The sequence below is a fragment of the Melanotaenia boesemani genome, chromosome 2 (genome assembly GCF_017639745.1).
Source record: "Melanotaenia boesemani isolate fMelBoe1 chromosome 2, fMelBoe1.pri, whole genome shotgun sequence".
NCBI classification, from domain to species: Eukaryota; Metazoa; Chordata; class Actinopteri; order Atheriniformes; family Melanotaeniidae; genus Melanotaenia; species Melanotaenia boesemani.
In genome coordinates, this window is record NC_055683.1 from 41,671,626 (window position 1) to 41,686,911 (window position 15,286).

Consider the following 15,286-nt stretch of genomic DNA (forward strand, 5'->3'; position numbering starts at 1 on the left):
TGGGCCAGATGGGGGAGACAGGACCAACAGGAACCACAACTTTTATCCCGGGAGACCTGCAGAGAGAATGATGTTGATATGGTCATAAGTTTCTACGTGAAAACTAATCCCACAATTACTTTGGTATCAATAAAGTATTTCTTTAAAGAGCAGAGAGATGACGAGGAAGGGCCCAGTGCATCATGGGATGTCCCTCAGCAGGCTAAGCCTATGGCAGCATCACTAAGGGATGGTTAGACCGCCTAGTTATCAGATTAAAGTTATAGAGTCTATGTGCCTCCCTAACCCAAACTGAGAGGGTCTGATAACTGAAGGTTCTGCCGCCCATTCTATGTTTAGAACCTCTAAGAACCAGCAGTAAACCCGCAGTCTGACAGCGAAGCTCTGAGGGGAAATCTGGAACTTTGAGCTCTTTACGATCCAGTGAATCTTGGTCACTAAGAGCTTTAAATGTGAGGAGGAGAAATTCTATTCTGGATTTAACAGGAGCCAATGAAGGGAAGATGGAAGATAAAACTGGAGGAACATGATCTCACTGCAGCATTAAGGGTCAGCTGGAGACTTTTTCAAAGTATATTTAGGACAAAACAATGATCAGGAATTCCCATTGTCCAATGAAAATAGGTGAATTATAGTCCAAATACATAAACTTTACAAAGAATATGAAGACTAACCAAACCAATGCCGCGAGCTGGTAACTAACAGTAGTAGACCACTTTCTACTACGGTAAAAACTGATTTACAAAGTAGGGTGGGATCATCCAGAGCGCATGTTGCTGGTTTCAGATTTGAAACTATTTCTGGCTATGGACCCGTATTATTGCTTTCAGGTCTGACTCCCTTTTAGTTAGATCATGGCTTCCTTATGACAGCTGTTTATACCATAACGTGCCCTTGTTGTCGTGGTTACGGGTGGGCTGGAACATATTTGACAGCATCGTTGTTACCATGAGTCTGGATAAGCTGGGATTTTATTGGAAACTTTATGTTCTTTGACCTCATTTTTGATGCTTAAATGCTCCTGCTGCTTACTGTTGCTGCTCATATAGCACCATGAGATTTCAGAATTTTACAGAAAATGTGTGGTTCTGTGTTTCAGGCTTCGAGGACGACCAGAGACCGTGTCCTCCATGTTGGTATGGCTTTGCTGACATTTTCCTGAAGTGGAACTGTTGTGGCTGTTGGCGGTGGCTGAAACAGCTGCTCTACACCATCGTCATGGACCCATTTGTTGACCTCGCCATCACCATCTGCATCGTCCTCAATACTGTTTTCATGGCCATGGAGCATTATCCAATGACTGATGAGTTTGAAGTACTTCTGAGCACCGGAAATCTGGTCAGTGACAGTTTACATTTAAAGCCCCTAACCCTGAAGATGAGTTACAGAGTCCTCTATATTCAGTAGAGATATTTCCTAACCAGTGTCCATCTTTTTCTTTTATTGTTACAAGTGATGCAGTAAATGTTGCTCCCATTCCCTGCAAAGCAAACACTGCCCTTCAGCCTAAGTCTCTGCTGTTCTTTAGTGTCAGAGCACCAACAGCAAACATTACAAATGTCCACAGTGATGAGATCCAGGTTAGAGGTCTGTGGAGTAGTTGGAAGTTAAGGTGTAGGGAGGGGAAGCCCATGCTCCGATAGCATATGTTAGCTCTTTGCTAATGAACGACTGTATAGAACAGCGAATGGTCCACCAATTCTAGACCATCTGCAGGGTTTTACTGTGGGGAAGCTTCTGATACGACACAGTGATTCTATAATTAGTGTTACATTTTAGATTAACCAAACGTGAAAATCATTGTGCTTTGTGAACTGGGCTAAACCCATTCACTGGCAAGCTTCACCTCGAATGACCTCCTAAATATTCACATCAAAATAAACACCTGGCTCATGGAGAAAAGGTTTGAAACCACTCGGGTCTGTTCCAGGGGTCCTCAGTCTTTGTCCAACTGCTTTGGAAAGAAGGGTTTTAAAGTAAAAACGGATGTTCTATGGACTACTCTTTCTGCACAAATTCCTCTTAGGCTGGATTTAACATGACTCGTCGTTTATGGGACAGTTTACATTTAAAGCCCTTATGGCAGAAGAACCGGATGTAACCAGCTGACGGGATTTTCATTTACTGGCTTTCAGCTGAAGGGTTTTTAACATCCTTCCATCCCTTCTGTCCATTCTTCCTTCCATCTTCCTCTTCTTTACTCCCCTACTGCCTTGCATCATCCCTCCTCCTTTCCTTTCATCCTTGCTCCTTTCCTTTCATCCCTCCTCTTCTCCTCTCATCCCTCCTTTGTAATGACTTTCAGATAGTGAACGATTATTTATGTAATTATATATGTATATATGTATTATAAGAAACAAACTCCTGGACTTTTACCAGCAGCTGCGTTTACATTCTTTTATTTTTATTTTTATTTTATTTAACAACCTCATTGAGATTAAGAATCTTATTTAAAGAGTGTTTTGGCCAAAACAGGAAACCAAGCTACAAATCAACCAAAACCACTAATAAAATCACATTTCAAATTACGAACATACATCAACACTTCAAGTTATAAAATTTTATTAGTCAAACATTTACAACCTAAAGACTCGTCCCTTAATGCTCTTAACTTACGTGGCCTTACGTTACAGTTTTTCATTAAATAAAAGCCATATTTCTGACGTTTCCATAATGGGTAATTGCGATTTGCAGGTGTTTCAGTTGAACGGTGTTTAGCGCATTAGCCGTTATTCTCGTTAACTCTCGTCCCGCGAGACTCCTAGGAGGATGGAGATCTTTGTAAAACTCTTGCATTTCACAGTTGTTTGCTATCAGGGATGGCGATTATATTTTTTCCTTTAATTATTTATAAAGAGATTTCCGTCTCCTCCTGTGTCTACTCAGACGGCACCATCTCTATTTGAAATTAACTGCTCACTTGACCCGCTACGTCACGTCTGGTGGAGCGTAAATACGAGTGTTTCCCTTACCATTTTGCAACATACTTCTATATCATGAGAGCATAAAAACTTTTTAGCTATACTTGAGGGTTTTTTTTTTTTTCAAAATGTAGGTGTTTCCATTACCAGTTTTTTATTGCGATATTTAGCTTTTGAACAATTCTAGGGGTAATGGAAACACCTACTGAATAATTTACATTCCCATCGACCCATCACAGACACATCAGCATAGGCAGCCTTGGCCAGATTGAGAACTGGGTCAAGATGGGTCCAGGTTGCAGCAGGCCTTTCTCTTTAGAAGAACACACATGATCTTCCTCTCCTCCCAAATCTAAAACTCCAGTGTGAAGGGTTGCCTGCTGCTGGTTTGATGCAAAGTGAAGAGGTTGGTACTTACAGGCACAGTTTTCAGAAAAAGCCACATGAATTCAGCACTCGTGGTCTTTCGTGTTCCTCTTTACTTCTGGCTCAGGGTTAGAGATGGGCCTTCTGAAGTTTTGAAGTTGGCCGTGGAAGAGCTCCAGCAGGTCATGCAAAGTCATTTCTGTGCTTTTGACAGGCACTTTCTCCTTCTCACCTCCTGTTTTTCTCTCTGAGGACAGTCTCAGTCGTCCACTGTGTGAAGAAAACACTCTCCAGCATTTGCAGCTGGAAAGTCTGTGTCGTGCAGATGGGACATTCTTATATGCAGTGCTTCAAGTCTGAGTGACAGAATATTGATGCAGCCGTTTCTTCCACGTCAGCGATCTTAACAAGTCGGAGAGAATGTCGTTCTCTACAAGAAAAGAGAGGTTTTCACGTACCTTGCAGAGGCGGGTCTCCTGGTCTGCAATGGGTGGTTGGACCATCCATCAAATGACAGAACAAAGGATGAGCTAGGGTTGACAAGAAGGAATTTCCTATGCAAGTTTCTCATGGGGCCATCCAGGAACCTCTTCTGTTGTCTTTACTTCCCTCTTGTAACTGACATATCGCAGCAGTTACTGTCAAGAAGGGCACATCTCTATCAGTTAGTAGCACAGAGCGTTGTACTTCACCTTGTTGATGACGGAGGATTCACTATGTTTTTTGTTTTTTCTAGAAATTGAAAGGGTCTCCTGAATTCTGTTTTTGCAGTTCTTCAAAGTCTTTCCTGAAACTGCAGGTGCAGTTACCTGTCTATGTGTTTGGTCAAGGTGAGCTTTGTGCGTCTGTTGTCCATCGAGGTGGGAAACCTTCCTAACGAGTGTCGGGTTCTGATCTGGGTGATTCTGAATATTGCTGTTGTTTTAAGTCTTTTCTGAATCTGTTTGTTTTTCTTTGAGTTTTGCCTTCAGATCTTGAATTTTCCTATACACTTTGGAATACCTTACCTTGATTTTCTTCTTTCCAGCACTATGCTGTCTGAAATGATACACAAACAACCATGTTTCCTTCCCAACCACCCCGTTCCCCACCTTCCTAGCCTAGCTTCCGCCTAGCTGGCTCTGAGGCTGTGAAAAGCCTTATATGTGTACAAGTAATGTACATACTAATGTTCAATTTAAACCAGGAGTAAAAAAACACTACGCTACTTTTTTTCTTTTTACCACGATTTTATGATAAAATTTATTTTCTACAAATTCTTTGTTAAAAAAAATTGATATCTGATCCTCAAATTGTTTTGGATTCTGGAGTGGAGGAACCTTGTTCTCTATCACTTTCCTTCCTTCTCTGGCCTGGTTTGAACTCTTCTTCCTCTCACTCAAGTCCTGAAGTTTCCTCACCGTTCCCAGTCATCTGTCCTCATGCCACGTTTCTCAATGCATGACGCTGCTTCTCAGCAGCAGATAACTTCATCGTCCTGCACAGAAAGGACCATTCAGTAATCGTGTCTAACACTGTTGTAACATTGTCGCTGATTTAAAAGAGTTCAGTAATAGTTCAAATTCATCAGTACTTCATAGTTAAAATTACACATACTATTTTATTCTACAGTCGTTTAGGGAACTGTTGTTTCAGACCACTAAAACATAAAACATCAATCCATGAAATGAATATTTCAGGCTATGGGATGGAATATATCTAAGAAATGCTCTTTAATCATGTAGCAAGGTCTAGCTGGGGTGTAACGGTGGGTTCAGGGTCGGGATCATATCCCCGTATCATTCAAGTCATGGTGTATGTAGTCTAATTACAAAGTAAAAACACAATCATCATGTAATTTCTATGTAATATTCTATTCTATTCTATTCTACAGTCCCTTAGCAGACACTTTTATCCAAAACGACTTGCAATAGTTTATTAATAGTTTCAGATCAGAGTCAGAAAACTTTATTAATCCCAGAGGAAACTGTGTGCACACAGTCGCTCCATACCAGATAAAGAAAGGATGAAGAAAAAAATCTTAATAAGAAAAGTAGATTAGTTAGGATATCCCTATAAACAGGTCCAGGATCAGTCCTGCAGTGAGTACTATGTACAGTATCATCAGTATGATAGTAAAAAGTAAATGTATAACAGTGGATGTTATATGGAGGAGTTGTACAGTGTGATGGCTGCAGGTAGGAATGACTTCCTGTGTGGTTGGGTGGAGCATTGAGGTGGTATCCGTCTCTCTGAACGTCCTCCTGTAGCTGATCAGCAGGATGTGAAGTGGGTGGGAGGTATTGTTCAGTTTAGTCTCTATTATGGACAGTGTTCTCCTCACCGACACCACCGTCAGAGGGTTAGGGCTCCATCCCACCACCTTACTGGTTTTGTGGATCAGTTTGTTTGTCTGCAACCCTCAGTCTGCTGCCGACATATGGAGGAGTTGTAGAGTGAGTCAGTTTTTCCCCGATATGTAAACGCTTGCATTTATGTAATTACTACCTTATTACACTTGCATATATTTCATTATGCAATAATTAACAATTTAATCAAGTTATTGTGTTTAAGCCACCTACGCTCAATAAGCATGATAATGATAATAAGCCATGTCATTCCCTGTCAGCCGTGTTGCACGTGATGGGAAACACCTTTCCTCCATCTTTGTGCTACAGATGTTGAAGCTGTCACCACATGACCACAATCAGTTCATTTTTCTTTGTGCTTTCTTTCCCTTTCATCATTAAAACATCTAAAGTCAGCACACAAGAAAATGTTGATAACAGCTGATCAACAATGAATCCGCTCCGTGTGTAGATAATCATTCTGATGGAATATTGACAAGGTGGCTTTGAAATTTTCCATTTTGTCTCCAGAGTTCCCACAAAAAAGGATGTTCCCTCCAACAATGTGAGTCATGTGACTTTAGAGCAAACCATTGCTGGTTTCATCAGTGGGTAACCCAGCTGACAAGGATTTCTGGAACACACAAAGTGAATGATTTCATGTATATTAATGTTTTAAATAGATTTTAAAACAGGTTTATCATGTTTAAATGCTTATTGTTTAACAAATAAAGCTGAAATAATATATAAAAACATGTATTGTTAAGTTTTAAGAAATCGCACAGCAAAAAAGTGCTAATTCAGTGATTTGCATATTTGGCTAAATAAATGATGGAAACAGTCCACTTTCTCTGTTAAATGGAAGAGAAATTTCATCCAGCAGGAAATTGGTCATAATATTGACAAAGGCACCCCATGGACTTGAAATGTACCCTAGAACCACTGTTAAATATCAGCTCACTGTGCAGTTCGTTCGTCCTACACTGATGTCAGAGATATTTGAACCCTGACCTCTGACCCCCAGGTCTTCACAGGAATATTTACAGCTGAGATGGTCCTCAAACTTCTGGCTATGGACCCGTATTACTACTTCCAGGTCTGACATCCTTTTGGTTCGATCATGGCTTCCTGACAACAGCTGTTTCTACCATAACATGGCCTTGTTGTCGTGGTTACAGGTAGGCTGGAACATATTTGACAGCATCATCGTTACCATGAGTCTGGTTGAGCTGGGACTGGCTAATGTTCAAGGTCTCTCTGTGCTGCGCTCCTTCCGTTTGGTGAGTGTGTCCCTTTATGATCAACATCATGTGACCACAGTTACATCACTGCACACCTGTTTTCTCCGCTGTGACCTCACCTGATGTTCTGTTCTCCTGTTCAGATGCGAGTGTTTAAGCTGGCCAAATCGTGGCCAACCCTCAACATGCTGATAAAGATCATTGGGAACTCTGTGGGGGCTCTGGGGAACCTGACTCTGGTTCTCGCCATCATCGTCTTCATCTTCGCCGTCGTTGGCATGCAGCTGTTTGGGAAGAACTACAAGGAATGCGTCTGTCGCATTTCAGAGGACTGCGAGCTTCCTCGCTGGCACATGGATGATTTCTTTCACTCCTTCCTCATCATCTTCAGGATCTTGTGTGGAGAATGGATCGAGACCATGTGGGATTGCATGGAGGTGTCGGGCCAGGCCATGTGTCTGATAGTTTTCATGATGGTCATGGTCATTGGGAACTTGGTGGTGAGTGTCTGCAGTTGGAGTCTCATTTTATATATCAGCTCCAAGTCCATCACACAGTCCATCTTCCGGCAGAGGATCAGATGTCTGTTACCGACTGGTCTCTGGTGCTTAATTGTATGAAACCAGGATCTGTTACCGACATGTCTCTGGCCCTGACTTGTACATAACCAGGATCTATTACGCTCCTGTTTCTGGTCCTGACTTGTACATAACCAGGATCTGTTACCGACTGATGTCTGGTCCTCGCTTGTACATAAACAGGATCTGTTACGGACTGGTCTCTGGTCCTGACTTGTACATAAACAGGATCTATTACCGACTGGTCTCTGGTCCTGACTTGTACATAACTTGGATCTGTTACCGACTGGTCTCTGGTCCTGACTTGTACAAGACCATGATCTGTTACCGAATGGTTTCTGGTCCTGACTTGTACAAGACCAGGATCTGTTACCGAATGGTTTCTGGTCCTGACTCATACGTAACCAGGAACTGGTACCGACTGGTCTCTGGTCCTGACTTGTACATAACCAGGATCTGTTACCGACTGATATCTGGTCCTGACTTGTACATAACCAGGATCTGTTATACTCCTTTTTCTGGTCCTGATTTGTACATAACCATGATCTACTACCGACTGGTTTCACTTCCTGACTCATACGTAACCAGGATCTGTTACTGACTGGTCTCTGGACCAGACACATTTGTGACCAGGATCTGTAACCGACTGGTCTCTGGTCTTGACTTGTACATAACCAGGATCTGTTACCGACTGGTTTCTGGTCCTGACTTGTACGTGACCTGGATCTGTTACCAACTGGTCTCTGGTCCTGACTTGTACATAACCAGGATCTGTTACTGACTGGTCTCTGGTCCAGACTCATTTGTGACCAGGATCTGTAACCGACTGGTCTCTGGTCCTGACTTGTACATAACCAGGATCTGTGACCGATTGGTCTCTGGTGCTGACTTGTACATGACCAGGATCTGTTAACAACTGGTCTCTGGTCCTGACTTGTACATAACCAGGATCAGTTACCGACTGGTCTCTGGTCCTGACTCGTGCGTAACCAGGATCTGTTACCGATTGGTCTCTGGTGCTGACTTGTACATGACCAGGATCTGTTAACAACTGGTCTCTGGTCCTGACTTGTACATAACCAGGATCAGTTACCGACTGGTCTCTGGTCCTGACTCATGCGTAACCAGGATCTGTTACCGACTGGTCTCTGGTCCTGACTCGTGCGTAACCAGGATCTGTTACCGACTGGTCTCTGGTGCTGACTTATACGTAACCAGGATCTGTTAACAACTGGTCTCTGGTCCTGACTTGTACATAACCAGGATCAGTTACCGACTGGTCTCTGGTCCTGACTCGTACGTAACCAGGATCAGTTACCGACTGGTCTCTGGTCCTGACTCGTACGTAACCAGGATCCGGTACTGACTGGTTTCCAGTCCCGACTCATACATAACCCGGTTCTTTTTCCGACTGGTTTCTGGTCCTGACTCATATATGACCAGAATCTGTTACCGACTGGTTTCTGGTTTTAACTTGTACATAACCAGGATCTGGTACCGACTAGTTTCTGGTCCTGACTCATGCATAACCAGGATCTGTTACACCCCTGTTTCTGGTCCTGACTCATATGTAACAAGGATCTGTTATACTCCTGTTTCTGGTCCTGACTTGTATGTAACCAGGATCTTTCACCGGCTGCTTTGTGGTCCTGACTAGTACATAAGTTGGATCTGTTACCAACTGGTCTCTGGTCCTGACTCATACATAAGCGGGATCTGTTACACCCCTGTTTCTGGTCCTGACTCCTAGAGAACCAGGATCTGTTACACTCCTGTTTCTGGACCTTAATTGTACATAAACAGGATCTGTTACCAACTGGTCTCTGGTCCTGACTCATACATAGCCAGATTCTGTTACCGACTGGTTTCTGGTCCTGACTCAAACGTAACCAGGATTTGTTACCGACTGGTCTCTGGTCCTGACTTATACATAACCAGGATCTCTTACAGACTTGTCTCTGGTCCTGACTCGGACATAACCAGGATCTGTTACACTTCTTTTTCTGGTCCTGACTTATTTGTACATAACCAGGATCTGTAACCAACTGGTCTCTGGTCCTGACTTGTACATAACAAGGATCTGTTACCCACTGGTCTCTGGTACTGACTTGTATGTAACCAGGATCTGTTAACCGACTGGTCTCTGGTCCTGACTCGTACATAACCAGGATCTGTTACACTCCTATTTCTGGTCCTGACTTGTACATAACCAGGATCTGCTACCGACTGGTCTCTGGTCCTGACTCATTTGTGACCAGGATCTGTAACCGACAGGTCTCTGGTCCTGACTTGTACATAACCAGGATCTCTTACAGACTTGTCTCTGGTCCTGACTCATACGTAACCAGGATCTGTTACTGACTGGTCTCTGGTCCTGACTTGTATGTAACCAGGATCTGTTAACAACTGGTCTCTGGTCCTGACTCGTACACAACCAGGATCTGTTACACTCCTTTTTCTGGTCCTGACTTGTACATAACTAGGATCTACTACCGACTGGTTTCTCGTCCTGACTCATATTTAACCAGGATCTGTTACTGACTGGTCTCTGGTCCTGACTCATTTGTGACCAGTATCTGTGACCGACAGGTCTCTGGTCCTGACTCATACATAACCTGGATCTGTTACACCCCTGTTTCTGGTCCTGACTCATGTGTAACCAGGATCTGTTATACTCCTGTTTCTGGTCCAGACTTGTACATAACCAGGATCTGCTACCAACTGGTTTCTGGTTCTGACTCGTACGTGACCAGGATCTGTTACCGACTGGTTTCTGGTCATGACTCATATGTAACCAGGATATGTTACACTCTTTTTTCTGGTCCTGACTCATATTTAACCAGGATCTGTTACTGACTGGTCTCTGGTCCTGACTCATTTGTGACCAGTATCTGTGACCGACAGGTCTCTGGTCCTGACTCATACATAGCCAGAATCTGTTACCGACTGGTTTCTGGTCCTGACTCATACATAACCTGGATCTGTTACACCCCTGTTTCTGGTCCTGACTCATGTGTAACCAGGATCTGTTATACTCCTGTTTCTGGTCCAGACTTGTACATAACCAGGATCTGCTACCAACTGGTTTCTGGTTCTGACTCGTACGTGACCAGGATCTGTTACCGACTGGTTTCTGGTCATGACTCATATGTAACCAGGATATGTTACACTCTTTTTTCTGGTCCTGACTCATATGTAACCAGGATCTGTTACTGACTGCTTTCTCGTCCTGACTCGTATCTAACCAGGATCTGTTACTGACTGGTCTCTGGTCCTGACTCATTTGTGACCAGGATCTGTAACCGACAGGTCTCTGGTCCTGACTTGTACATAACCAGAATCTGTTACACACATGTTTCTTGGGCTCCCCTGGTGGCGGGCAGGGGGATGTGGTTGCCCCAGGTGCTGGGATCCAGGCTGCATGTGCTTATAGGGTGGCTGCTGGCCCTGGCCCAGTCATCTGAATCTGGGTGGGGTGTGGCGGAGGGGTGGCTGGGGGTGGTGGTGGGCTCGCTATTCTTTGGTCCACCAGGATGTATCCCACAGGGCACGGTGGGAGGGTTAAGTGTGGATGTTTAAAAGGCAGCATTTGTGGGTACGGATTCTGGGAGGCTGTGAGCAAGGTTTTACCAGGTGAATAGATGAGGGGAGGGCGGAGGATGGGAAATTGGTAGATGGTTCCCTGGTTCCCGGGGTTTGCGGCTCGATGATGTATTGGACGATGTAGAGGAAAGATTGTATGGGGTGGGACTGGTTAGATTTAGTGAAACATACTCGGTAAGGGGATAAGAGAAGGTGGAAGTTTGAAGGGAGGATGATTGCCCCAACCCCTAACCCTAATCATTAGGGTTAGGGGTTGGGGAAAGAGATGGGGTAGGGGTTAAGAGGAAGAATGGTAAAGTAAAGCAGGGTGTCGAGGTCAAGTACAGGATCCCACTCAATCCGGGTCCCAGCCCCTGGGGCAACTACCTCTCCGTACCCGTCCCCGGCCACACCCAGGGGGAAGAGGGGTATGAGAGGTTTCCTTTACCCCCACCCACTCCTGACTGTTTATGAAGTGTGTGTTGTTTGCAATTAAAATTGAGGGGCAGTGACCGCATTGTGCTGGGAGCAAGGCCTCGAATCTGTCTTCAGACTGGAAGTCGTTCCTGGTCAGGTTGATGTGTAGGAGTTGAAAACAGGTAGTCAACTGGTCAACTGGTCTGTTTGGGATGTTGGAGGCTTTCTACATCCGTTGTGTATAAGGCATCATTTTCAACATGCTGGACTTTGTTTAGGAAATCTCTTGTTTCTTTCAAGTAGCTGGGGTGTTTGGTGGAGAGCGGGGTGAGGAAACAGTCAAGAAAGAGAGCCGAGCCATAGGATTCGCTGCTGCAACCAGAGACTGTTGGTAACCCTAACCCTTTCAAGAATTGGAGCTGATTGTTGTCCAAGAATTTGTTGTTTTTCACCAGAGTCAGCGTAATTGATCAGTCGGATGTAGATGTCTGCGTAGGGGAATGTGGCTGATGCTGCGTTAACCGTCAATGGGATGATTGTCCTGAGTGATTTTGGGTCAGAGTAAACTTTGCTGTTTAACCTGAATGTTGAAACAATTTGACTTGAGTCCGGGTTGGTCAGCATTTTGTGTTTTAGGATGTGGTAGGCGTGTTTGAATTGTGTGCCTGCGTAGCTGTCTATCTGTAGGTCCCAGTGTGGAACGGTAGGGAACCCTTTTAGGTTGGAGTCTTGTGGAAGAAATTTTACTTATTATGCTCTATAAATAATATTATAATCACACCTATAATTACGTCCTTTACTATATTCATTTATAAATTGTATTTACACTGATTGTTACCATATTACACTTTTACATGGTACATTTTACTCATCATGCTTTAATTGACGTTTAAGGTTTCTTCTCTTCATAAACATGCTCTGTTAATAGTTCACTACAAGGGTAAGAAGACCTTCATCTGGTCCTTCCTTAGACCCTCAGACTGGTTCTGGTGGAGACACAACTATGTGAGGTTGTTTTGATTCCAGCTCTTGGAGTTGTGTGTCCACCCAACGTCTTCAGGAAGGAGGATCTTTCTTCATGTAGAACTGTTATTTTTCCTCTTGCCTCCCAGAGTCTCTCCTGGCTTCACGACCACTCTCATTACTTTCAAGTAATTCTTTATTCAATACTTCTCCTGTAATAAACTTTATATACTTTTAGTCGTTGCTAATTTTTCTACAAAAGTCTCCCATAAGAATTACTGGTCGTTGTGCTTGCAGGTCCCAGTTCTCAGTTTTGTCCCGCACTGTGGGTTGGCTCATCCTAATTTCTTTTGGTCGGGTCTGTGTGCTGGTCTCAGGTCTGGAGATGGGGGTTAGTCTTGTGTTGTGTGTTAGTTCTCATACCTCTGTCTCCTGAGGAGGGGGCTGCCGGGGGTCGGCATGTGAACTTAAATCCAGCGGTTGGGTGTTTTCTATTTGTTCCTTGTTCTCGTTCTACGTTTGAGGCGAAGCTCATGTAGATCCGTTCAGGTGTAGTTAGCACCTGCTGGAGCCACTCTGGTTGTGTTTGTGGTGCATGGGAGGTGTTTCCCCCTCGTGTGTGTGTGTGTGTCCAGCTACCTGACTGTTTATCTGTGTGTGTGTGGTTTATGTGTTTGTGTTGTGTCTGTGTGTGTTATGTGTGTGTTGTGTGTGTTATGTGTTTGTGTGTGTGTGTGTGTTGCTTGTGTTATGTGTTTGTGTGTGTGTGTTGTGTGTTGTGTGTTAAGTGTGTGTTGTGTGTATTATGTGTGTGTGTGTTGTGTGTGTGTGTGTGTGTGTTGGGTTTTGTGTGTGGTGTGTATGTGTGTGTGTGTGTTATGTGTGTGTGGTGTGTATGTGTGTGTGTGTGTTATGTGTGTGTGTTGTGTTATGTGTGTGTGTGTGTGTGTTATGTGTGTGTTATGTGTGTGTTGTGTGTGTGTTATGTGTGTGTTGTGTTATGTGTGTGTTATGTGTGTGTTATGTGTGTGTTGTGTTATGTGTGTGTTATGTGTGTTGTGTTATGTGTGTGTTATGTGTGTGTGTTGTGTTATGTGTGTGTTATGTATGTGTGTTGTGTTATGTGTTGTGTTACGTGTGTGTTATGTGTGTGTTATGTGTGTGTTGTGTTATGTGTGTGGTATGTGTGTGTTGTGTTATGTGTTGTGTTATGTGTGTGTTACGTGTGTGTTATATGTGTGTTATGTGTGTGTTGTGTTATGTGTGTTATGTGTGTGTTGTGTGTGTGTGTTGTGTTATGTGTGTGTGTTGTGTGATGTATGTGTGTTGTGTTATGTGTTGTGTTACGTGTGTGCTATGTGTGTGTTATGTGTGTGTTGTGCTATGTGTGTGTTATGTGTGTGTTGTGTTATGTGTGTGTTATGTGTGTGTTGTGTTATGTGTTGTGTTATGTATGTGTGTTGTGTTATGTGTTGTGTTACGTGTGTGTTATGTGTGTGTTGTGTTATGTGTGTGTTATGTGTGTGTTATGTGTGTGTGTTGTGTTATGTGTGTGTGTTGTGTTATGTATGTGTGTTGTGTTATGTGTTGTGTTATGTGTGTGTTATGTGTGTGTTGTGTTATGTGTGTGTGGTGTGTTATGTGTGTGTTGTGTTATGTGTGTGTGGTATGTTATGTGTGTGTGTGTTGTGTTATGTGTGTGTGTTGTGGCGTGTGTGTGTCATGTCTGTGTGTTTTGTGTGTGTGTTGTGTGATGTATGTGTGTTGTGTTATGTGTTGTGTTACGTGTGTGCTATGTGTGTGTTATGTGTGTGTTGTGTTATGTGTGTGTTATGTGTGTGTGTTGTGTTATGTGTTGTGTTATGTATGTGTGTTGTGTTATGTGTTGTGTTACGTGTGTGTTATGTGTGTGTTGTGTCATGTGTGTGTTATGTGTGTGTTATGTGTGTGTGTTGTGTTATGTGTGTGTGTTGTGTTATGTATGTGTGTTGTGTTATGTGTTGTGTTATGTGTGTGTTATGTGTGTGTTGTGTTATGTGTGTGTGGTGTGTTATGTGTGTGTTGTGTAATGTGTGTGTGCGGTGTGTTATGTGTGTGTGTGTTGTGTTATGTGTGTGTGTTATGTGTGTGTGTTGTGGCGTGTGTGTGTCATGTCTGTGTGTTTTGTGTGTGTGTTTTGTGTGTGTGTCATGTTAACTTCCAGTGTTTTCATATTTGGTTGGACGGGCGTGGGGTCTGGTCCCCTTTGTTCAAATTTTGGAGGGAAAGGATTGTTTTTGTTTACCATTTTTGGAGGGAAAAACAGTTTTCAGAACATGCTTTAATAATCAACATGTGGTTGGGTAAATGAGGAGAAAGGAAGCAGGTAATTAAGGGCTCCCTTCTTTGTTCCGGTAAGGAGTTTTGATTAAATGTGGCACCATTCTATAAGTGGTTGGACTGTCCGGTTCGGGAGCATGCGGTTAACTTCTGCTTTTTTCTAAAGTTTTCAGGTGTAATGCAGAGCTGTTCTTTACATGAGCCGGTGTAGAAGAAAAGGGATTTGTAACCTCTATCTGAGTTCCCAGAAGGGCAAAACTATTCTCAGTTAAGGGTAGAACATGTAATGGTTGTTCTGGTGTGGTCGGTATGTAGGGTGTGATCAAAATGCGTCAAAATTGGGCTGAACTAACGCAACAGTATTTCCTAAGTCCCAGTGCACCCACGCCCAGCTCTAACCAGTCCGGAGGGCGATGAAGCTGATCTAGAAAGAAAAGAGAAGTTGTCTGGAGCATGCGGTGCATACATGTGCTGGTGTGTGGTTAAGGCTCATAGAAGACTGAATTGCATTAAGACACTTAAACCCTGGTCGTTAGGATTAGTGTTAAGTTAGGGTTAGGTTTCCTACATTA

At 43.4% G+C, this 15,286-nt stretch overlaps 1 protein-coding gene across 1 annotated transcript in view; it reads left to right on the forward strand.

The window, feature by feature from the left end:
* Positions 1-15,286, forward strand: part of LOC121630980 (sodium channel protein type 4 subunit alpha B-like) — a 37,142-nt gene that overhangs the window by 14,112 nt on the left and 7,744 nt on the right. Inside the window, exons 12-15 of the mRNA XM_041971559.1 lie at positions 1,100-1,338; positions 6,639-6,710; positions 6,793-6,894; positions 6,999-7,355. Of these exons, the coding sequence (XP_041827493.1) occupies positions 1,100-1,338; positions 6,639-6,710; positions 6,793-6,894; positions 6,999-7,355 (770 nt within the window). The remainder of the gene's footprint in view (positions 1-1,099; positions 1,339-6,638; positions 6,711-6,792; positions 6,895-6,998; positions 7,356-15,286) is intronic.